The sequence below is a fragment of the Mus pahari genome, chromosome 10 (assembly GCF_900095145.1).
Source record: "Mus pahari chromosome 10, PAHARI_EIJ_v1.1, whole genome shotgun sequence".
Classification (NCBI taxonomy): Eukaryota; Metazoa; Chordata; class Mammalia; order Rodentia; family Muridae; genus Mus; species Mus pahari.
This window is the reverse complement of record NC_034599.1, coordinates 60,785,278-60,810,309: the sequence shown is the minus strand read 5'-3', so window position 1 is coordinate 60,810,309 and position 25,032 is coordinate 60,785,278. Positions and strand designations below refer to the sequence as shown.

Sequence of the window (25,032 nt, the reverse complement as noted above, 5' to 3'; positions counted from 1 at the left end):
TATTCTTCCAGAGGTCCTGAATTCAATTCCCAGCAACTACTTGGAGGCTCACAACCATCTGTAATGGGATCTGATGCCCTCTTCTGGAGTTTTCTGAAGAGACAGCTACAGTGTACTCTTATTTATTTATAAAATAAATAAGTAAATCAAAAAAAAAAAAAAAAAGAAAAGAAAGGAAGAAAGAAAAGAAAGACATCTCCATCCTCGCAAGTTTTATACTTTTAAAAAAGACTTACTATTTTTTAAATTTTATATGCATGTACATGTACCACATGCACACTTGGTGTCTATAGAGGCCAGAAGGACATTTGATTCCCCTATAGCTGGAGCTAACATTTGTCACCTCCATTAGGTCCTGGGAACTAGACCAGGTCATGTGTAAAGGCAGAGTGTGCTCTTCGCCTTTGTACCATCTGTCAGGCCCTGCTGGCCTCTGAGACCGGGTTTCACAGTGTAACCCATACTGGCTGGGACCTTACTATGTAGCCTTGGATGGCTTTAAACTTTCGTTGATCCTCCTGCCTTGACTTTCTAAGTGTTAAGATTACATGTTTGTAAGGCCATGCCCAGGGCCTGGAGAGATGGCTCAGTGGTTAAAAGCAGTGACTGCTCTTCCAAAGGTCCTGAGTTCGATTCCCAGCAACCACATGGTGGCTCACAACCATCTGTAATGAGGTCTGATGCCCTCATTACAGTGTACTCATACACATAAAATAAATAAATCTTTATTAAAAAAAAAGAAATTAAAAAGACCATGCCCAATTTTGGTTTTGTTACGTTCATTTTGTTGGGGTTGGGGGTTTTGTTAGTTTTTGGTTTTTTGGTTTTTGTTTATTTGCTTGTTTTTTGTTTTTTTGTTTTTTTGGTTTTTTTTTTGCTTTGTTTTGTTTTTTGACATGGTCTCATGTAGTCTAGGCCACATCTCTAGACCACTTACTAATAATCTTTCCCTTTTGAAACTTCTTGAGCCAGACTGTCATAATCTACATCACCCTCAGTACCATGGTCTTCCATGCTCCTACCAGGATGGTCCAGAAAGCCTCACTGAAAATATTCAACTACTTTTCTAGTCCAAAGTCCCACTGTCTTCCATATTCCTTCAGTAAACAACAGCACATCGGGCCTGTCCCAGCAGTACCCAACTCCTGGAACCAACTGTTTTCCCTCTCTCTCTTTCTTCCTTTCGTTCTTTCTTTCTTCCTTTCTTTCTTTCTTTTTCTTTCTTTCTTTCTTTCTTTCTTTCTTTCTTTCTTTCTTTCAGATTTATTTATTTATTTATTTTATATGAATACACTGCAGCTGTCTTCAGACACACCAGAAGAGGGCATCAGATCCCATTACAGATGGTTGTGATCCACCATGTGGTTGCTGGAAATTGAACTCAGGACCTTTGGAAGAGCAGCCAGTGCTCTTAACCACTGAGCCCCTGGTACCAACTTCTGTCTTAGTTACTATTCAATTTCTGTGAGGAAACACCATGACCACAGCAACTCTTATAAAAGAAAGAATTTAATTTGGTGCTTGTCACAGTTTCAGAAACAAGGATAGAGTTCAGATTAGCATGGATGAGTGGAAAGGAGACCCTTCAGTAAGCAGAATAACTATGATTACATCAGTAGATGAGTTGCTGTGAATCTTCTTCTCTGGGTCAGTCTATTGCTAGTCATCTTTTCTAATCTTGGCATGTTACTGATCTTGTTAAAGAGATGAATAGGTAGTGTATCCTCCTGTTTTCCTTAATGTTTTTTTTTTTTTAAGAGTTTTTTTTTTTTAAAGTATTCTTTTTTTTTTTAAACATTTATTTATTATATGTAAATACACTGTAGCTGTCTTCAGACACTCCAGAAGAGGGCGTCAGATCTTGTTATGGATGGTTATGAGCCACCATGTGGTTGCTGGGATTTGAACTCCAGACCTTTAGAAGAGCAGTTGGGTGCTCTTACCCACTGAGCCATCTCACCAGCCCCTTCCTTAATGTTTTTGATACAAAGAAAAAGAAGGTGGGGTTGGGAGCAGAAAACGTTGTCCATGTCTACAAATAAAACTTTCAGTTCCAATTTTTATTACTACTGTTTCGTGTGCTAAGTTTGGACACTCTGAGCGTAGGAGATTATCAATTATTGCCTCTTTTTGGTTTGTTCCCACAGACTAGATGAGACAATACAAGCCATTGCCAATGGAACTTTGACCCAGTCACTGGTCACGTTGGATAGATCTTGTGAAGAGCCTTTGGGAGTTCTGGTAAACCCTAACATGTACCAGGCCCCTCCTCAGGTTAGTAAATATTTCCTCTAACTGATGAGACATTTTTGACTCCAAATAGTTCTCCTTACAGATGTGTCTGTTTCATAGGCCTTAGATACCAATTTCCTCTCAACATGGCAGTCAAGCATTTGGGAGGCAGAGGCATAGGAGGATCTCTGAGTTTGAGGCTATGGTGGTCTACAGAGATAGTTCCAGGACCATCAGGGCTACACAGAGAAATTGTCTTAAAAAAAAAAAAAAAAAAAAAAAAAGCAAATATACAATTGCTCCCTGAGCATTGGCACAAAGCTGTAATCCCATCACTTGGGAAGTGGCAGCAAAAGAATCAGGAATTCAAGGTCATTCTCTGCTACATACCAAGTTCAAGGCAAGCCTGGGTTATATGAAACCTTTTCTCAGAAAAAAAAAAAGAAGAAAAAGAAAAAGTTGCTTATGTGATTTCTTTTTACTGGCATTAATTGCTTTGGTTTACTTTCCCTGGGTTCCTGTCTTAGTCAGGGTTTCTATTCCTGCACAACATCATGACCAAGAAGCAAGTTGGGGAGGAAAGGGTTTATTCAGCTTACATTTCCATACTGCTGTTGATCACCAAAGGATGCAGGACTGGAACTCAAGCAGGTCAGGGAGCAGGAGTTGATGCAGAAGCCATGGAGGGATGTTTTTTCTGGCTTGCTTAGCCTGCTCTCTTATAGAATCCAAGACTACCAGCCCAGAGATGGTCCCACCCACAAGGGGCCTCTCCCCCTTGATCACTAATTGAGAAAATGCCCCACAGCTGGATCTCATGGAGGCATTTCCCCAACTAAAGCTCCTTTCTCTGTNATAACTCCAGCTATGTCAAGTTGACACAAAATTATCCAGTACAGTTCGCAAAACTCTATTTCTGTTTTGTTGTGTTCTTTCCTATGCAGTGGGTTGACAACACTGGCTCAGCCCCACAGAAGAAGACTTCACTCTCAGCAGGACCAAGACTAGAGCTCAGTTTACATCAGCACCAGCTGCGAATCCAGGACCAAGAATTCCAGGAAGGCTTTGATGGCGGCTGGTGCCTGTCTATGCATCAGCCCTGGGCTTCTCTGCTTGTCAGAGGGATTAAAAGGTAAGAATTGAGAGTCAAAGTCTTAGAGTGATATACAATTGATTTAGAATTACAGATTGCTGCTCATTTGTACCAGTCCATTGGTAACTTATGATATTGTTCAGTGTATATAATTTAAACAGGGCCAAGGATGGTGGTGCAAACCTGTAATCTAAGCTCTTGGCAGATAGAGGCAGGAGGATTGTGAGTTGTAGTCCAACTTGGTGTACATTAGCAAAATTTATCTCAACAAAGAAAAAAGAGCTGTAACCTGGCAATGGTGGTGCACATCTTTAATCCCAGCACTCGGGAGGCAGAGGCAGGCGGATTTCTGAGTTCGAGGCCAGCCTGGTTTACAGAGTGAGTTCCAGGAGAGCCAGAGCTACACAGAGAAACCCTGTCTCGAAAAAATAAGAAAAAAGAAAAAAGAAAGCTAGAAAAGAGAGCTGAAAAGTTGGCTCAGCCTGAGTTCAATAAGGAGAGAACGAGCTCCTAAAGTTGTCCACTCATCCTCTGACCTTCACTCCTGTGCCACAGCAGTGCTTGCTTACATTCACATACTCATCACACACACTCGCGGAGTAAGACAATACAGTGCAAACACACGTGTGTATTTAAAAACTTACTTGGGATTAGAGAGATGGGTCAGCAGTTAAGAACAGTTCTTGCCCTTGTAGAGCAACTAGCTTTGGTTCCCAGCACCCACATGATGGCTTACAGCTATCCGTTATAGGGGGTTCTCCTGACTTCTGGCTTCTGCAGATGCCAGGCACATTAGCACACATGCATAATGCAGGCAAAACACTCATGTCCATACAGGAAAATAAATCTCTCTCTCTCTTTTTTTTAATTTGGTGATAGTTTTTTGTTTGTTCGTTTGTTTGTTGGCTAGTTGGTTTTGTTTGTTTTGTTTTAGTTTTTTTTTATTCAGTTTTAGTTTTTAAGACTTGTTTTGCTGTTGTTTTAATTAATTTTTAAAAGTTTAACCAACAAAATTGTAAAATTTTTTTGGCTTAAAAAAAAATACAGGGCTGGAGAGAGGGCTCAGTGGGTGAGAGCACTGACTGCTCTTCCAGAGGTCCTGAGTTCAAATCCCAAAAACCACATGGTGGCTCACAACCATCCATAATGAGATCAGATGCCCTCTTCTGGTGTGTCTAAAGACAGCTACAGAGTACTTACATATAATAAATAAATGAATGAATAAATAAATAAATAAATAAAATCTTTTAAAAAAAGAAAGAAAGTGTTTTAAAAAAAAAACAAAAAAACAAATGGAAGTATGGTGACACATAAATGTATGCTTAGCTCCTCAGGAGACTGTCTAAAGAATGATGAATTTGAGGAGGGCAACTCAGTGAGATTCCTCCTCAGAATGAATACTGAAATCAAGGCTTGAGGTATAGCTCAGTGGTAGGATGCTTGCCCAATGTCCAGAAGGCTCTGGATTGACCCTTAGTACTGCAGAAGAGAAAGAGGGAAAAGACCTAATAAAACTAGATTTCCAGTGGTTTTCATCTTTGGAAGAAAGTCTTTTTGAAAACCTCTTGGCTTTATTTATTTTTAATATATTGTTCAGCAATCTTCATTCTTTGATCTTATTTATAATGTGAAGTTTTGTTTGGTAAACCCAGAGCCTTACACACACACTGGGAAAGTCTTCTACTATTGTCCTGCACCACAGGATCATCTGTTGATGTTGGGTTTTATTTATTTGGTTTGGTTTGGTTTTTTCCAGTGCTAGATATCAAATTCAAGAGCTTGTCTGTGCTAGATAAGCACTGTACCACTGAGTACATTCCTAGCCCAGCCAGTCTTTGAGGGGCCTCAAACTTCCCCAAATCCTCCTTTGTCCTTGGAGAGCAGCATTAAAAGCATGTACCACCATACTCTAGTCCAAGGTGTGTTATGTTTCTTCTTAATTCATATTTTTATTTTTTTAAAGCTTTATTTATTTTATTTGAGTACACTGTACCTGTTTTCAGACACACCAGAAGAGGGCATCAGATCCCATTACAGATGGTTGTAGGCCACTGCGTGGTTGCTGGGGATTGAACTCAAGAGTCAGTGTTCTTAACTACCGAGCCTTCTCTCTGGCCCCTTAATACATATTTTAAATTTCCCTTTTCTTTACTTGTATACATGGAAATATAAGATTATAAATGAAAAACAATAGATAGAAAAGGATCATACATACTCTCACTCCCTAGAAACAGTTATTAGCTGTTAGCTGCTTTAGTACTTTGCAATGCTTGTTTGTTTCTTTTTTCTTTTTCTTTTTTTTTTTTTTTTTTTTGACATACAGTTTGTCTGGAACTCACTACTAAGTAGACCAGACTGGGCTCAAACTTAAATTCATAGAGATCTGCCTGCCTCTGCCTCCTGAGTGCTGGGATTAAAAGCATGTGTCACCATACCTGGCCTGGAATGTTTCTTTCTGTTGGTTCTCCTATGTGAATAATCACATACTGAGATCATGTTATATATTTTTGTTTGGGTTTTTCATTTCACTTATTATTACATCAGATGCTCATTTTCCCCTTCCTTTTACCTCCTTGAATTTTATATGCCTGTGTGTGTATATATATCCTAAAATATATATAAGACAGGATTTTAGTTTCTAAAGGAGCAGCTGTGTCTCCCAGGCTATCACTTTACGGTTGACAAGTGCAGACAGTGAGGCAGGCAAAGGTAAGATGGACTGCTCTGAATTACAAAGCTAGACGCCATGTTTTCAAAGTACTCATGCACTGGACTGCGTGGGCATCAGGCCTTTCTCTACTTGGTGGAAAGAAAATATATCAACATTTAGAAACAGTCATTTGCACCACAAAGGTTTTGCTGTTCACTGTCATTTCCTTCCTTCATATACTAAGGTGCATCAACTATACCCCACCCCCACCCCCACTTCCAAAGGTCATGCTTTCGTGTTTGGCTCTGTTGCTTCACGGGCCATGTGTGCAGTGCTGTACTTGTTATTACCAAGCAACAGGGCTCTGCTTCTTTTCCAGGGCATCTGAGCCCACAGTATCCGTTCTCATTCCCTTCACATTTGGTTTCTCCTTTTTCCAAAGTAGGAGATGAAACAGCATGCTCTCCTTGACTTTGGGAGTCAGAATACTTTTGTTTCTCTCCTCCTCTTTAGGTTCTGGGTTACTCATCCTTTCTCACTGAAAAGAACAGGATGAGAAGCATCTGTCACATCATTAACCCTACAGGAATCAGTGGGTAGTGCTTTCACACCTGTGGGACCATTTTTTCAGCAAATTTTCAAGTTATTTGGCCAGAGGGAACCATACATTTGTTCATTCCTCATACTGGTTACTCACAGTGTATCTGACATTCTTTTAATTCACCTATGTTGGAAAACTTAAGAATTTGAAAATTTCACAGCCCTATTTCCTGTTACAAGAATGAGATGGCAGAGCCGGGCGGTGGTGGCACATGCCTTTAATCCCAGCACTTGGGAGGCAGAGGCAGGTGGATTTCTGAGTTCGAGACTAGCCTGGTCTACGGAATGAGTTCCAGGACAGCCAGAGCTACACAGAGAAACCCTGTCTCCCTGTCTCGAAAAACCAAAAAAAAAAAAAAAAAAAAAAGTTCAGAGATCAATTTATATTAAATAAAAATATTCCATCCAGTGAAATAATTCATAAAAAAAAAAAAAAAAAAAAAAAAAAAAGAATGAGATGGCAGTAAAGGAACTTGTTACCAAGACTAACGAACTGAGTCTGATCCCCAGAGCCCATACGGTAGAAGAAGAAAACCAACTCCCCAGAATTATCCTCTGACTTCCATATGTATGCATGCACATATGCACTTATGTAAATAAATGTATGTCAAGAAGGGAGGGGCTATAGAAATAGATCAGTGGCTAAGATCCTTTCCGTACTTCCAGATGACCTAAGATAGGATGTCAGAACAAATGACAGATGGCTCAGAGCCCTCTGTGGACTCCGACACCTTCTTTTTGGCTTAGAGAACATAGTGTAGCATATACATGCATATACATACAGACATACATATAGGATCTAGGGCCTCATTAGATATCCTGGCTTGGAACTCATTATGTAGACTAGGCTGGCCTCAAACTCACAGATAATCACTTGCTTCTGTCAAGTGCTGGGGTTAATGGTGTGTGCCACCACACCAGGCCCTGACAACATAACTACCTTCTGCCAGTTATCTTCTAGCCTCTCTAGAAATGCCATGCCTCATATGTGCCCTTCCTACAAATACATGCAACAACTTAATTATAAATGTAAATTATAGAAGTCCCAAGACAAGTGACAGTTCCCTGTTTGAGTTACAGAGATCAGGTAGCCAGTAGGAGTTGAGAGAAATGACTGATGATGGTGACAACAGGAAAGGGAGTGAGAGGGTTCAGGTCAGCTAAGGGAAGGGTGTCGCTGAGGTGTCTTCTTTCGGTCTCTTGATCCAGTTGGATAATTTGCTGTAGAATTGTAATCTATTATGAAATCTTCAAGGGAACTAGAATTTAGATCTTTCCCATTGAATTTGTATTTGTTTAAGGGTGGAGGGCAGATCCTGGTATACTCCTCACAGAGGAAGACTTTGGATAGCAGCCACAGGCAAAAGACCTTCCCCTCAAGAAGTCTCAGAACTCCAGGCTACCTATCGTCTTCTTCGTGGGAAAGGTAACAGCCACATATATACTTGATTTTCAGTCTCAGTTTGTGGAGAGAAGTCCTTAATTAATGCTCACTGCTTCTATTTCCTTCTTCCTTTGTTTTTTTGTATTTTTATTTTGTTTTGTTTTTTGTTTTTTTGGTTCTTTTTTTTTCTTGTGTTATATAGTCTTTTAAGCCTCACATTTGTTTACTAGTTTGAGTTTGAGAAAGGGTCTCTTAGTATAGCACAGTTACCCTGGAACTCACTATGTAATTGAGGCTAACCTCAAATTCAAGGCAGATTTTTTTCTGTTTCAGCCTCCCAAGTGATAAGATAAAAGGAATAAGCCACCACACTCAGCTTCTTTGTCTGTTGAGTAACAAATCATAGAAAGCTATTCAAAAGCATTCATTTCACTAAAAATGCAATGCCTCGTGTATTGGGACATACCTTTAATTCTAGCACTTGGGAGATTGAAGCAAGTAGATTTCTCTAAGTTTGAGGCCCACCTGATCCTCATGAGTTCCAGCCTAGCCTTTACTACATAGTGAGACCCTGTGTCAAAAAATAATTAAATTAGAAATTAGAAACCAATCAATCTTTGAATTTTGTAACTGTTATTTATTTTCCTTAAAACACTCTATCTCTTGTTCTAGTTTTATTTCTTTGGCTATGATAAAATTTCCTAACCTAACTCAACTTAGAGGAGAGAGTTTGCTTTAGCTCACAGTTCCAGGTTTCAGTCCATTGTTTCAGGGAAGTCACAGTGGAAGGAACTTGAAGTGCTCCTGTCAGTCACGTGGAACACATAACCATGCTTCACTGCCTGTTCCTCAGTTCATCTCCACTCTCACACACCTCAGCACTCTTTTTAGAATGGAGCTGCTTGCAGTGGGCTGGGGCTTCCTACATCAGCTAGTTTATGAACTTCCCACCCCACCCTACCCCACACATTCCCACAGGCCAACCTGATGTTGACAATTTCTTTCTCATTGAGACTCTTCCTCCATGATTGTAGGTTGTGTTGAGAGTTAAAGCTAACCATCACACCACCAGATTCTAATCTGATCCAGTTGTGAGAACATTAGAATTAATTTGTACAGAATTAACTTGTAGATTCCTTGAACCTTGATGGTAAATGGAGGTTTGTTTTGTTTTTTTGTTTTTTGTTTTTTGTTTTTATTTTTTCGAGACAGGGTTTCTCTGTGTAGCCCTGGCTGTCCTGGAACTCACTTTGTAGACCAGGCTGGCCTCGAACTCAGAAATCCGCCTGCCTCTGCCTCCCGAGTGCTGGGATTAAAGGCGTGCGCCACCACCACCCGACTGGGTTTTTTTGTTTGTTTGTTTGTTTGTTTGTTTGTTTTTTATAGTAAAAGCTACCAAGTTTAGCATGTGGATAGTAAACTAATCTAGTCATTTGTTAGATTCTCATTAAAATACAAGAATTTGTGCCATATAAAAACTTACCTGGTTTCCTTTGCTTCTACAAATAGATGATGGAAAATGTTACGTGTTCGGAATTGAAAGCAGATTCCTGAGTTTCAGGGTCACAGAGAAGCGATTTATCCGGTCCTTTTGTTGTTTTCTGTTCAGATGTGGAGTTTCCAAATGACTATCCGTCAGGTTGTCTTCTGGGCTGTGTGGACCTTATTGATTGCTTGTCCCAGAAACAATTTCAGGAGCAGGTGAGTATTGAGTTCTTCTTGTGGGCAGGTGCTGGCTGTTTTAACAGGCTCTAGATCCTCCTGACAAACAAACATGATAAAGGACTGACACACGCCCTCCCCCGGCATAACTCAGGCTGGCTTCAAATTTACAGTCCTATGTCCTCTGCATTCAAGGGGAGAGTGTTGTATTGAACCCTGCAGTGTTTTGTTTTCAGCCATGTCCCAGACTGAACTGGAACTTATGGACAGCCCTTGAATTCTTGATTATCCTCTTGTCTCTGACTCTCGAGTGCTGAGATTTCAGGGATGTAACCACCACCCACCATTCCCCCACCTCCAACCCCCGCTCCAGGGAAATATTTTAACACATGTACAATAGAGGAAGAATAGAATTAGGTCAGAAACAGAAGTACTTAGAGATGGCTTGGCTTCCAATGTATAGAGAAGCAACACACATCCATTTCTGGGGGAAAAAGCTGCCATTGAAGTCCAGGAAAGGAAGGTCTTTTAGGTTGGGCCTGATGGTACATACCTGGAGGCAGAGGCAGGTAGATTTCTGTCAGTTAGAGGCCAGCCTGGTCTACATAGTAAGCTCCAGATCCGCTAGGGCTACTAGTGAGGCCATTTCTCAAAAAACAAAACAAAGCAAAACAAATATATTTCCTTTTTGAAATGAAGAGACCCTAAAATACTATTTTGATTGGGTAGTGGGCATGGATACTCTGTTTTGGCTTATTCTGAAGCATTTCTTCCAGACCATTGAATTTGACAGACAGTATGTGTGAACTTAGTTTGATTTGTGCCATGTTGGAAGGCATGTGTGTATAAATGAACATATATGTATTAAAACAATTTTTTTAATTGCTAAACATTAAATTGACATGACTCAAAACATACTTTTAAACAGTAGAGGGCACTAAAGAACTTTAATTTCATTAGCAAATGCCTCAAATGTAGAGTATGTTTGGGCTCAGACTGGCAGGATTTCCAAAACAGCCAGATTCATCCTTAAAGCAGAAAAAGTCTTACAGACAGTATTGTTTTCCTTTTCTTTGAGTAGTTAATTTAAGCATTAGGGTTTCTACTACTGTGCATGCAACTTAATTTTGCTCAGTAAATTTGTTTGTCTGAACATTTTCCTTGCTGTGCTGGATAAACCCTGGGCTCCCTGCGTTCTTTTTTTTTTTTTTTTTTAATATTTATTTATTTATTTGTTATATGTAAGTACACCGTAGCTATCTTCAGACACTCCAGAAGAGGGCATCAGATTTTGTTATGGATGGTTGTGAGCCACCATGTGGTTGCTGGGATTTGAACTCAGGACCTTTGGAAGAGCAGCCAGGTGCTCTTACCCACTGAGCCATCTCACCAGCCCGAAGACTTTTTTTAAAAAAAAAAAAAAATCGAAAAAAAAAATCGGGCTGGGGAGATGGCTCAGTAGGTAAGAGCACCCGACTGCTCTTCCNAAGGTCCNGAGTTCAAATCCCAGCAACCACATGGTGGCTCACAACCATCCGTAACAAGATCTGACGCCCTCTTCCAGAGTGTCTGAAGACAGCTACAGTGTAAATATAATAAATAAATAAATTAAAAAAAAAATCAAAATTCTCACTACATTGTACTGTGGACTAAACCTGTGGCTTTGCTCATTCTTGGCAAGTGCTCTACCACTCCTAGCCTAATTCTTGGTATTTTGGGGAAAACTTCCTATCCTAGGATTTCACAAAGTACTTCATGTAGGTGTTACCTAAAATTAGGGCACATCTGGGAAACATCTTTGGGTTAAACAGATTTGTTTACCATAGAATTTCTCAGAGCCTTTAATATATGCAAGTATCAATTAAGGCTTTCCAAGAAACAGATAATAGGGTACAGTGTTCCTAAACATTTATCTCCCTGAAACAGTATTAGCAATCAAACCCAGGACCTTGTGCATACTAGGCAAATGTTCTACCACTGAGTTATTCTCCTCTCCCCTTCTACACACATCCATTGCCTGTTTACATACTACAGACCTATAGCCCTGGCATGCACAGTTTAGAATGTACATGCCAGGCTTTCCTTTATCCTCTGTGAGTTCAGTTTATTGAGAAAGAACCATCCAGAAAATAGTTTCTGCCCCATATCTTCAGCATCTATTCTTATCAACCAGCTGAAGTACATTTTCCTTGAAAAACCATGGAGCTACCAACCCTTTTTTTCAACTGACACTAATTTCCTATGTGACTTAGACCACATTCTCCTTCAGCATTCTGTTGCTAACATTTTCCTTCCCCAAAGAAACTGGGTAATTTATTTCTGACATCACCCTCTTGCCCTGTCTTTAATAAATTAAAATGTACTATATTGACTGTCTTAGTCACAGTTTCTATTCCTGCACAACATCATGACCAAGAAGCAGTTGGGGAGGAAAGGGTTTATTCAGCTTACACTTCTGTACTGCTGTTCATCACCAAGGAAGTCAGGACTGGAACTCAAGCAGGTCAAGAAGCAGGAGCTGATGCAGAGGCCATGGAGGGATGTTCCTTACTGCCTTGCTTCCCCTGGCTTGCTCAGCCTGCTCTCTTATAGAACCCAAGACTACCAGCCCAGAGATGGCACCACCCACTAGGGGACCTCCTCCCTTGATCACTAATTGAGAAAATGCCTTGCAGCTGGATCTCATGGAGGCATTTCCCCAACTGAAGCTCCTTTCTCTGTGATAACTCCAGCTTGTGTCAAGTTGACACAAAATTAACCAGTACATTGACCATTTAGTTCTCTTTAAGCACAGAGTGCTGGAGAGATAGCTCAGCGGTTAAGAGCGCTGGCTGCTCTTCCAGAGACCCTGAGTTCAAGTCCCTGCAACCACATTGTGGCTTACAACCATCTGTAATGGGATCTGATATCCTCTTCTGGCATGCAGGCATACAATGCAGAGCACACACAACACATAAAATACTTGAATAAATATTTAAAAGAATAAGAACAAGCCGGGCGGTGGTAGCACACGCCTTTAATCCCAGCACTTGGGAGGCAGAGGCAGGCAGATTTCTGAGTTTGAGGCCAGCCTGGTCTACAAAGTGAGTTCCAGGACAGCCAGGGCGATACAGAGAAACCCTGTTTCGACCCCCCCCCCAAAAAAAAAGAATAAGAACAGAAGGATTTATTCCATAGTTATAACAATCACCATGCAGTGATGGTATGCACGTTTAATCCCAGTACTTGGGAAGCCAAGGCGGGTGGATCTCTGAGTTTGAGACCAGCCTGCTCTACAGATCAAGTTCCAGGACAGCTAGGGGTACACAGAGAAACCTTGTCTTGTAAACGCTCCCCCACCCCCCATAAAAGTAAAATCAAGTGCATTACATTGTAAGTGTCCTTTGAAAAGTATGTGCTCAACAGGCTTAAGAACTTGTCTTCCTTTTATCTTTTAAAGCCAGTTTAGCCAGCATGTCTAATTTCTGCCAGGAAAAAAAAAAATCCCACTAGACCCTCAACCCTCCTCTGACTAATGTCAGGGGACGAACCTAGACAGGGAAGAAGTGCAGAGAAAAGGCTGCATGCTGAGGGGGAGCTAGGTAGATGAGAGCCATCTTTTCTGAGCTTCTCCTTCTCCTGTATTCCCCTGGAAGGAGCCCCTGCTGTTTGCCAGCATTTTATCTGCCAGCAGCAGATGTAAGCGCTCAGGAGCAGCAGGGAGGATGTTGACTGCAACAATGCATCAAGGCTGTGGTTTGTAACCTCAATAGCAAGGCAGTTAAAACTTTTTTTAACAAAGACATTTTGATTGCCAAATCCATAACCATTAGCAGCTGTGGTTGTGAGCAGTTCTCCAGACTTAACAAGTTTTCAGTCTTGTTGAGTTGGTGGCCTTTGTTTTTACAGGTCTGTGTTGTTTGTGCTATTTATATCCTTGCCTTCAAAAGAAATTCAGATTTGTCTGAAATCTCCAAGGTCATTGATTATTCTATTCCTTCCCAACAGAATCCATTTCCCTTGTGCCAGCTTTCTGACCGTTAGTCTATTTAATGCTAAGGCTTTTGTAACAGACCAGATCCTATCTTCAAGGAATTATTCTGAGAAAGATTCTGCTGGGTTCCCCTATCTAGTGACTGACACCAAGAATAGAATTGCAGTCCTCTTAGGGAGAAGAATATGACTTCTTCTATCTTTAAGAGCATCAGCGCACTAGGCTGGTGTGCCTTTAACCCGAGCACTCAGAAGGGAGGTAGAAGCAAGTGAATCTTTTGAGTTGGAGACCAGCCTGGTGCACAGAGCTAGTTCTTTCTAGGACAGCCAGAGCTATACAGAGAAACCTGGTTCTGAAACAAACAAAATGAAAACCAACCAAACAAAAAAATCTCTACAACTATCTAAGCAGCACAGATGTCAGGCTTAGTAGCAAACTCCTTTGTCAACACTGAGCCATCTTGCCAGCTCAATAGCTCTTTACTTGACAATGAACATGAATTTCTTAGATTTTCTTACATACCAGCAGTGGTAATGCAGGCCTTTTATGCCAGCACTGAGGAGGCAATGGCAGATAGATCTGTATGTATTCCAGGCCAGCCAAGACTACATATTGAGATCTTGCCTCAAAAAAAAAAAAAAAAAAAAGAGACAGAGGGAGGGAGGAAGGGAGGGAGCGAGGGGAGGAAAGAAAAATATTTGCTTGTATAATTATCCACTCATCAATAAATATTTGGGTGCCTAGTATAAGCCAAACACCATTGTAGATACTAAAGGAAATGATAAAATTAGCCATAGATTCTGCTCTCAGGTATTTGAGAGTCCACTTAAGCCCAGTAAACATGCCGTATGAGCACTGTACCGCTGAATATAGCCTCTGCCCAAGAAAACTTGTTAAAGAAGCCACAGTTGCTGGGCATGGTGGTACATGCCTATAATGCCCACGTGATTGCAGGGTTGGAAAGTTCCAGCCTGGGTAACATTGTGAGACCTGAGAGTCTATGAGGGCTGTGGGGAAGAGAGACTACCTTTCAGAACTTGAAGAAGGGAAATATAATCTCTACTAGAGAGAGATTCATATCTTTGTATTCACTTTGGAGAATAATAATAGACACTATCACACGCAGTCACTAAATATGTGCCACACTCGTGTGTATGTATGTTATTTTCTAGATCTCATGACAATTTGGGATAGGCATGGTAGCATACTTTTGTGAGACAGGGTTTCTCTGTGTAGCCCCGGCTGTCCTGGAACAAACTTTATCGACCAAGCTGGCCTCGAACTCATAGAGATCTGTTTGCCTCTGCCTCTTGAGTGCTGGGATTAAAGGCATTGGCCACCACCACCCAGCTCTGTAGCACACACTTTTTAATCCCAGCAATTGAGAATTAAAAATAGGCCAGGCGTGGTGGCACACACCTTTAATCCCAGCACTCGGGAGGCAGGCGGATTTCTGAGTTCGAGACCAGCTTGGTCTACAATGTGAGTTCCAGGACAGCTGGGGCTACACAGAGAAACCCTGTCTCAAAAAACCCCAAAAAAAGAAAAAAGGTATATCTCAGTAAGCTCAAGGCCATGCAGGTCCATAAAGCAAGTTCTATGCCACCCAGTACAATCCTGTGTCAAAAACAAAACAAGATACTGGAGACTTGGCCCCGTGCTTAAGAGCACTGGCTGCTCTTCCAGAAGACTTGGGTTTAGTTCCTAGCACCCACATGTTAGTATACAGGGTCCATAGTTCCTGTTGCAGGGGCTCTAACATCTGGCCTCAGGGGGCACTGCATGCAGTGGTACACTGACACACTTGCAGAAAAACCAGCCATACACATAAAGTAAAACAAAATAAACAACAAAACTTCCTAAACTAAGTATCATTATCTTACTTTAAATGATGAGGGAACATAAAACTTAGAGTAACTTATATAATGTTGGCAAAAAGATAAGAAAATTGAGAATTTGGTGTTGAAATCGTTTTCCCTTAGTTGGTAGAAAAGCACATTCCCAAGTGAGGAGATGGTGGAAGCAAAGGCATGGGCAGGAAGTCGGGGTCTGTGTGGCAATGTGGCAAGCCCATCTGTTGGACACAGCATGTCAGTAAAGAGGAAGTAGCAGCAGACAGGACTGGAAAGTAGGTTATGGTCAGATAGAAGATAGCCCAGAGCAGGGCGTGGTGGCGCATGCCTTTAATCCCAGCACTCCAGAGGCAGAGGCAGGCGGATTTCTGAGTTTGAGACCAGCTTGGTCTACAATGTGAGTTCCAGGACAGCCAGGGCTACACAGAGAAACCCTATCTCGAAAAAACAAACAAAAAAAAAAGAAGAAGAAGAAGAAGAAGAAGAAGCAGCAGCAGCAGCAGCAGCAGCAGCAGCAGAAGCTAGCCCAGGATGGTGGAGCACTGAGGGAAGGAAGGTATGCTTCTCTAGTGAGCTGGGAAATGTGGAGGAGTGTTTTGAAAGTTTTTATGAAGTAATAAGGTGATAAGAACCTTGCCTGAGGAAAACTCATTGATCACAGTTTGAAAGATGGATTGGAAAGATCTGAAGGTGGAAGACTGTTGTAGTCGAGGGTAAGGAGGACATATAAAGATCTATTTCATGATCTCTTCCCCACAGCCCTCATAGACTCTCAGGTCTCACAATGTTACCCTGGCTGGAACTTTCCAACCCTGCAATCCTCTTGCCTCAGCCTGAAGGATGCGGGCATTATAGGCATGTACCACCATGCCCAGCAACTTTGGCTTCTTTAACAAGTTCTCTTGGGCAGAGGCTATATTCAGTGGTACAATGCAGCAGAATTGGACAGCGGAGGGACAAGCATCATAGTTTTAGCATTACCAGCCGCTTTGAAGGAAAATGTAAATGAGAACTACCTTTAAAACTATCATTTATGGGGGCTGGCGAGGTGGCTCAGCGGGTAAGAGCACTGATTGCTCTTCTGAAGGTTCTGAGTTCAATTTCCAGCAACCACATGGTGGCTCACAACCATCTATAATGAGATCTGATGCCCTCTTCTGGTGTGTCTGAAGTTAGCTACAGTGTACTTATGTATAATAATAAATAAATCTTAAAAAAATTAAATAAATCTTTAAAAAACTATCATTTATTTATTCTTTAATAGTTTCATATACATATAAAATACATCTTTCTGGGTGGTGGTGGTGCACGTCTTTCATCCCAGCGCTAGGAAGCAGAGGCAGGTGAATCTCTGTGAGTCTGAGGCCAGCCTAGTCTGGTCTACAGAGAGAGTTCCAGGACAGCCAGGACTCCACAGAGATACAAAAACCAACAAGCAAACCAACCTTGTGGTAGCCACTCATCACACTGCAGTGTTTATCAGAGGCACAGTCGCTGTTGGAATCTTTCTTTAGACCTGCCATGCTTGTAGCTGCCATCTTTATCAGACACTGCCTTTCAGTGCAGCCTCACCTCAGTCCTGGAGTCAGTTTCAGTTAACTGGATTTCAGAGCCGGATTCATAGATTATCTAGTTGTGCCCCTTCTCCCCAGCAAATATATGTTCTTGTTAGTGAATTGTTTTCTTTTATTTATTTACTTTACATCCCAGTATCAGCCCCCCTTCCCCTCCCAGTTCCCCCATATACAGCTCTTTCCCCATTTCCCCCTCCCCTTCCCTTTGAGAAGAGGAAGAGAGACCGCTGGGTATTATCCCACCCTAGCTCATTAAGTCACTGCAGGACAAGGTGCATCCTCTCCTACTGAGGCAAGACATAGCAGCCCAGTTAGGGGAATGGGATCTGCAGGCATGCAATAGATTCAGGAACAGCCTCCTGCTCCAGTTGTTGGGGGACCCACATGAAGACCAAGCTATGCATCTGCTACCTGTGTGGGGTGGGGGTGGGGCTGGGGGTGAATTGTTTCTTAAGTGTTTGCATTTGCTATTAGTCATCAGGAGACAGAAAAAAGATTTTTATAAGTTATAGGCTAGAGCCAGGTGTGGTGGCACACGACTTTAATCCCAGCACTCGGGAGGCAGGCGGATTTCTGAGTTCGAGGCCAGCCTGATCTACAAAGTGAGTTCCAGGACAGCCAAGGCTATACAGAGTAACCCTGTCTTGAAAAAACAAGCAAACAAACAAAAAGTTATAGGCTAGAGCTATAATTCATTGATAGTGCTTGGCCAGCATGCTCAAGACCCTGTTTCAGGCACTACCACCACACACACAGACATGTGCACGCGCTCGCATGCACGTGCGCACGCTCGTGCTCAAGCACACACACACACACACACACACACAGAGTGCAGTGTGTATATATGCAATTCACCTGGGGATCTGTTGGGAAGAGTGACATAATTAAGGAGTTATTGATCATTTTAACAAAAGGATGAAGTGGGGCCTTGCCAAGTTGGGCAGAAATTTTTATTTGGCTCTAAATCAGTAGTAGTTGCCAAAAGGTACTAACCTTTTTCCTCTCTGTTTGGAAAAATGACAAAAAAATGTTTTCTAAATGACTAGTGAACAGTTTCCCCTGAGAGGAGAAGAAATAGCTGTTTGGTAGTTAATTACCTGTTATGTTAGACAGCTATGAAAGTTATGAGGCATGAAAGAGGTAGGCCCACCTCCGCTGCTCCTCAGACTGGAACTCGTGATAGAAGTCTCTATAGACCAAAACAAAAGCACCTGTCAGAGTCTGTGACCAAATTTGGATTGTTCCTTGATTATAAAGCTCAGATTTCCTGCCCTGTTTATTATGCTCTATCAGTGACCCTTAGCTGAGCATCTAACTGGATGTGACATTAGAGCTTCTCTGTGTTCATTGCCCTTGGTAACTGCTGAGCTGCTGCAGTTGCTGCCTTGTAAATCTTAGACCGAAGATACAAAGCCTTCTTTTTTTTCCCCTCCACAGTGTTGGACACTGAACCAAGGGCATTGTGCATGCTGATCGATCACCTTTGAGCTATAGCCCCAGCCTTGCTTATACTTTATTTTAATGCAGTCTCAGTAAGTTGCCCAGGCTCTCTTTAAACTCTCTCTGTAGCCCAGGTAGGCCTTGAACTTGTGCTTGCCTGCCTCAGTCTTGCCAGTAGCTGGGATTAGAGGCCCACATTACCGGGCCAACTAAGTACTGCTTAGTGTGTAATGTGGACCTTCTGTCCAGACCTCAAGGGCAAGGGTAATATTCATGAGAGATACAAGACTTATCCAAATGGACTTCTCTTTAGACTTCTGCTTTGTTCCTCATTTCTTTTTTTTTTTTTTTTTTTTTTGTTCCTCATTTCTGTTTCTTGTGAACACACTCAAGTTCAGTGGAAATTGTGGTAATAGGCTCATGATCCCAGCTACTGAGACGGTGCCAACAGCATTCAACAAGTATTCATTGATTGCCTAATGTATGTTGTGTCTGATCCTAGCAGAGAGAGGGGCAGAGGACATCCGGTGCCTTCCTCTATCAGTCTCCTTACTTTCTGAGACCATTTCCCACTGAACTTGAAGTTTCCCGTACGCGAGCCCTGTTTCTTTCACAGCAGATGCTCTTAGGCACTGAGCTATCTCCTAGCCCTCCCTCCAAGGGTGGATGTGGGAATGTCTGCACTTTTGAAGCTTTCATCTTAGTGAAGAGAAGCAAAAAATAGAAATAATTTATATGTTATCAGATCATGGTAACTATGGAAAAAGACAAGGTACGGAAGAAGTTGAAAGTGCTAAGTGTATCAGGTAATTGGCACTGTGATTTCCTTTTGGTTTCATTATTTAGTTTTGTTGGTGCTGGTTATTGAACCAGAGCCTTGTGCATACTTGGCTACCAGCAAGCACTCTACCACTGATTTTTAAATAGTGGGGTCGGGAGAGATTTATGTCAGAATTGACATTTGAACAAAGCCCTGAAGGAAGAACAAGATGAAGCCATGTAATAGGGCTTTGAAACATTCTAGGAAGCCAGGTACAGAGGCAAACTCAACTTCTGACGAATTGAGTCACAGCCCCTCCTTTTGGGACTATGAAAGTGAATGTGGGGTTTAGAGAAATTTAGCAGTATAAAAGGTTTCTAGCCGGGCCTGGTGGTGCACACCTTTAATCCCTGCACTTGGGAGGCAGAGGCAGGCGGATTTCTGAGTTCGAGGCCAGCCTGGTCTAAAAAGTGAGTTCCAGGACAGGCAGGGCTACTCAGAGAAACCCTGTCTCGCAAAAGCAAAAAAAAAAAAAAAAAAAAAAAACCCAAAAAACAACAACAACAAAAAGTTTCTAGACATGCAAGTGCCAAAAATGAATTCAAATTCACATGAATATAGCTGTTTCTGGCAGACCTCATCCATGGCTGTATCAAATAAGTTCACCAGAGCTTTGGTACAGTTTGCATTATGCTTGTCACACCATACAAGGCTGACCAATGCTGCCTGGATCTTCTTGACTCGGACACCAGACTGCTCTCTTCTGAATTGCTATGTTGTTGTTGTTGTTGTTGTTTTCCTGTCTTAGAAACACTTTAATTATGGCAAATAAAAACCTTGTTTTTCAGGGGTCATTCAGGATAGCATTTGAAATGTAAATGAAGAAAATATCTAATAAAATGAGTTAAAAAAAAAAATGGGCTGGTGAGATGGCTCAGTGGGTAAGAGCACCCGACTGCTCTTCCAAAGGTCCAGAGTTAAAATCCCAGCAACCACATGGTGGGTCACAACCATCCGTAACAAGATCTGACTCCCTCTTCTGGAGTGTCTGAAGACAGCTACAGTGTACTTACATATAATAAATAAATCTTTAAAAAAAAGGGGGGGGGGGAAACAAGACACACACACAAAAAAAAACCCAAAAAACAACAACAACAAAAAAACCCAAAACCTTGTTTTTCTACTATCATTTCTCAGCAAATGAATATCAAATTAGTGTATCTTTGGATGGTGTTTAAATATTCATCCTATTGCTTGTTTGAGTTATCTTGAGTTTCACAGAACATAGAGAAATATTTATTTTATTTATATTTGATTTTTTTTAAGGTTTATTTATTTATATGAGTAGACTGTAGCTGTCTTCAGACACACAGAAGAGGGCATCGGATCCCATTATAGATGGTTGTGAGCCACCCTGTAGTTGCTGGGAATTGAACTCAGGACCTTTGGAAGAGCAGTCAGTGCTCTTAACTGCAGAGCCATCTCTCCAGCCCCCAAGAAATATTTTTTAAATGCATGTTTATGTGTAAGTATGTCTTGTGTGTGCAGGTGCCTAGAGGCCAGAAGGAGGCATCAGACCTCCCAGAGCTAGAGTTACAGGCAGTTGAGTTGCCTGATATTGGTGCTGGAAACAGATTCTAATCCTCTGAAAGAGCAGGAGGTACCCTTCACTCTAACCAAGCTCTCTAGCATCTAACCTTAATTTTTTTTTTTTTTTTTTTTTGAGACAGGGTTTCTCTGTGTAGCCCTGGCTGTCCTGGAACTCACTCTGTAGACCAGGCTGGCCTCGAACTCAGAAATCCACCTGCCTCTGCCTCCAGAGTGCTGGGATTAAAGGCATGTGCCACCACGCCCGGCTCTCACTACCTAGTATTCTAACCGCCAACCTGCACCTATTAAATCATTGTTTCCCCTCCCCTTTTAGTCCCTGGTATAACTACTATTTCACTTTTTTTTGTTGGGAGGAGGGGCACTGGCTTTTTGAGACAGGGTCTCACTATGTAGCTCTGGCTGTTGTAGAACTCACTCAGTAGGCCATGCTGGAACTCAAACTCACGGAGATCCACCTGCCTCCCTAGTGCTAGAATTAAACTATGACCAGCTACTTATTTTCATTTTTTAAAATGTTTCATTTCTGTTTTAAATTTTGAGTGTATGTATGTGTACTACCTATATACAGGAGCATTGAAAGTCAAAAGGACGTTGGATCCCCTGGAACTGGAGTTACAGGCAGTTGTGTGCTGTCTTGGTGCTAGGAGCCAAACTTAGGTCCTATCTCTCTGGCCCCTTCTCCTTCTTCCCTCCTTCCCTCTCTCCCTTTCCCCCTTTCCTTCCTTCCTTCCTTCCTTCCACCATGTGTGCTTGCATGTGCACAAGCATGTAAGTCATGGTATATGTGTGAAGGTTATAAGGCAACTTAAGAGAGGTAAGAGGGCATCTAGTATCTTTGCTACATTTATCTATCTATCTATCTATTTATTTATTTATGGACAGCCTTTTGCTTGCTAAGTGCCTTTACCCTCTTAGCCGGCTAACTGGCTCCTATTTTACTTCCTATCTGTGTGGCTTTGCCTGTTCTAAGGACCTTTTAAAGTAGAATCATGAAGAACTTGCCTTTTTGTGTCTTATTTCATTTATCATATTTCCATAGTTTTCGCATGTTATAGAATGTCTTAGCATTTCCTGTCTTTCTCAGACTAGAAAGTACTTTGATGGAGATAGATTCTTCATATTTTTTATTCAGCAGTTACAGCACTGTTGGTGTTGCTTAGAACATTAGTGTGCAAATAGCCATTTGAGATTCTTTTAATTTCTTTTCTATTGCTGGGGATAATGATAATTCTCTGCTGAACCTTTTGAGGAGCCTTCAAACTATTTTCCACTGTGCCTGTGGCACTTTACATCACATCAGCAGTGTAGAGGGGCCTGGCGGGCGCCTCATGCCTTTTCCACCTTTTCATTAGGCCACCTTAGTATGAAATGGTGTGGCGATTTGTGTGTGTGTGTGTGTGTGTGTGTGTGTGTGTGTGTGTGTGTATTCCTTGTGTGTAGTCGTGGGGTATATGTATGTCATAATGCATGCTTGGAAGTCAGAGACCAACTTTATCTGGAGTTGTCCTCTCCTACTGTGTATATTGAAATCAGGGCATCAGGCTTAGCAGCAAGTGCCTTGCCACGCTGAGCCATCTTCCTTGTGTTTTGATTTGCATTTCCAGGACCTTGGAAAATCTTTACAGATAGATTTCTATTACTCACACTGAAGGAGAGCAACAAGATTGTAAATATAGCTAAGGCTGGAAGATGAAAAACAGTCAAGAAAGTAGGAAAACTAGGAAGAAAATGATATCCTAGAAGTTAAGTGTTTAAGACAGAGCTGTAGACATTTCTGTCAGGCTAGGGATGTAGCTCAATGCTAGAGCATTTGCTTACCATATGGGAGGCTTTGGATTTGATCCCTAACACCATAAAAATATATATGCTAAATAAATGGGCTAGCCAGGTGTGATAGCACATCCCTAATTTAATCCCAGCATTTACTGGAGAGGCAGGGACAGCCTGTCATTCTCCAGGATAGCATAATTAAGATAAAAACCAAGAGCTGATCATTTAATTTAGCAACATGGAAGTCAGCAGTGACCTTTAGAGGAATAATTCTGTAGCAGATTAAAAATAGCGCCTTTAATCCCAGCACTCAGGAGGCAGAGGCAGGTGGATTTCTGAGTTCCAGGCCAACCTGGTCTTACAAAGTGAATTCCAGGACAGCCAGAGCTATACAGAGAAACCCTGTCTCAAAAAACCAAAATAAAACAAAATAAAGTAAAAATAGCTGGGTGTGGAGGTACACTTCTTTAATCCCAGCACTCCAGAAGCAGATGGACTCCTGTGATTTGGAAGCCAACCTTGTCTACATAGTGAGTGCCAGAACAGCCAGGGCTATGTCGACAGACTGTGTCTCAAACAAACAAACAGGGTAGAGGCGTGCAACACAATCATGATCACCTGAGTTCCATCACCACATAAAAAAGTTAGACGTGGTGGCTCACATCTTCAGTCACAGCACCAGCATTTCTAAGGTGAGAAGAGAGAAGAAACTTGTGAATGTAGTAGAAGTAACAGACATCCTGCCCTGAAACAAAGTAGAAGGCAAGAACCAGCTCACAAAATCTTGTCCCTTGGTCTGCACACATTGGTATTATTCTTTAGTTCCTCTTCAACTTTTTGAGAGGTAATCCTCTTGGAACCTAGAGCTCACAGATGTAGCTGGGCTGCTCAGCCAGTAAGCTGCACGGATCCCATCCCACTCAGTGTGCCTCCTGATCCATCCTCTTGGCTCCTCTACTGCAAATATTTTCATTTTGGTAATGAGAATGTTATTTGTGGCTGATGCTTGATACTAAGTTTATATTTTCTAAGAATACATGCCACATCTGCCTCACTAAAGGCCATCATGTATGCGCAGGACCAAGAAACTGAGAAATCCCCTTTGTTTGTTCCACTGCATCACTTACATTCATCAGTGTGGTCAGTAAATAAATTTAACTATTTATGCTTCTATTATTAGTAATAGACAAATTTGAATAATTTAACTTTTTAAATTATTTTTTTTCTCTGTCTAATTTGGACTGTTAGGATTTATCTTGCTTTGCTTTGTTGAGACAGTCTCACTATATAGTTCCAGCTGGTCTAGAGCTCTCTATGTAGACCATGTTGGCCTCCGACTCTCAGAGATCAGCTTGTCTTTGCCTTCTGAGTGCTTGGATTAAAGACTTGTGCTAAGTCTTCAGCCCTGATTTTTGTCATGTATAGCATAGACTGGTCTCAGACTTCCTGCATATCCCAGACTGGTCTTGAGTGCATCACTCCCTTACCTCCATTTCCCAGCTATTAGACTGCAGACATGAGTCACCATGCCCAGCAAGACTCTTGACAGTTCTTGTTTTGTTTTGTTTTGTTTTGTTGGTTTTTCCGAGACAGGGTTTGTCTGTGTAGCCCTGGCTGTCCTGGAACTCACTTTGTAAACCAGGCTGGCCTCGAACTCAGAAATCCGCCTGCCTCTGCCTCCCAAGTGCTGGGATTAAAGGCATGCGCCATCACCGCCCGGCTTCTTGTTTTGTTTTTAATACTTTCAGATTTGAGAGGGTAGGTCTTAAATGGTGACAAAGAAAATAAAGTTCTGTTTTTCATCATAGTTACTGGGAAAAGATAAAAAAAAAAAATACTACTCTTATTCAAGAAAATGTGTTTTGTGGCATGATTTTTTAAAGAAAGTTCTATCACTTACCTTTCTCCCTAAGCAGGTCTGGAATGTGCCCAGCTCAACAACCTTTACATGCTCAAACCTTTCAGAATAAATCATCTTCCTTTCCCTTAGTCAGAACAGGGCTGTGTGTACTATTTATGACATAATTTCCATAAATGCTTTAATTTCCTTGTCTTCCAGAGCTTCCACTGAGTTGAACCTAGGGTACTACCCAACATTCCAGGAGAGCTGAGACTCTCATGACTGCTTGTGTTAAAAGAATAGTCAATCTCGTTCTCTTTGAGAAATGTCAAGCATCCTTTGTTTATGAAGCTGATTGTACTATAGGAAGCCAGAGATAGCATGTACTTCCATGTTAAGAGCTGCAGAAAGAGGGCTGGTGAAATGGCTCAGTGGGTAAGAGCACTGACTGCACTTCCAAAGGTCCTGAGTTCAATTCCCAGCAACCACATGGTGGCTCACAACCATCCGCAATGAGATCCGATGCCCTCTTCTGGTGTGTCTGAAGACAACTACAATGTACTTACATATAACAATAAATAAATCTTTAA

The 25,032-nt window shown here is 41.6% G+C and overlaps 1 protein-coding gene across 2 annotated transcripts in view; it reads left to right on the top strand.

The window, feature by feature from the left end:
* Nucleotides 1-25,032, top strand: part of Trip4 (thyroid hormone receptor interactor 4) — an 82,862-nt gene that overhangs the window by 49,609 nt on the left and 8,221 nt on the right. For both annotated transcript variants that reach the window (XM_029543714.1, XM_029543715.1), the window contains 4 exons: nt 2,148-2,274; nt 3,177-3,364; nt 7,877-8,001; nt 9,569-9,660. In XM_029543714.1, the coding sequence (XP_029399574.1) occupies nt 2,148-2,274; nt 3,177-3,364; nt 7,877-8,001; nt 9,569-9,660 (532 nt within the window). The remainder of the gene's footprint in view (nt 1-2,147; nt 2,275-3,176; nt 3,365-7,876; nt 8,002-9,568; nt 9,661-25,032) is intronic.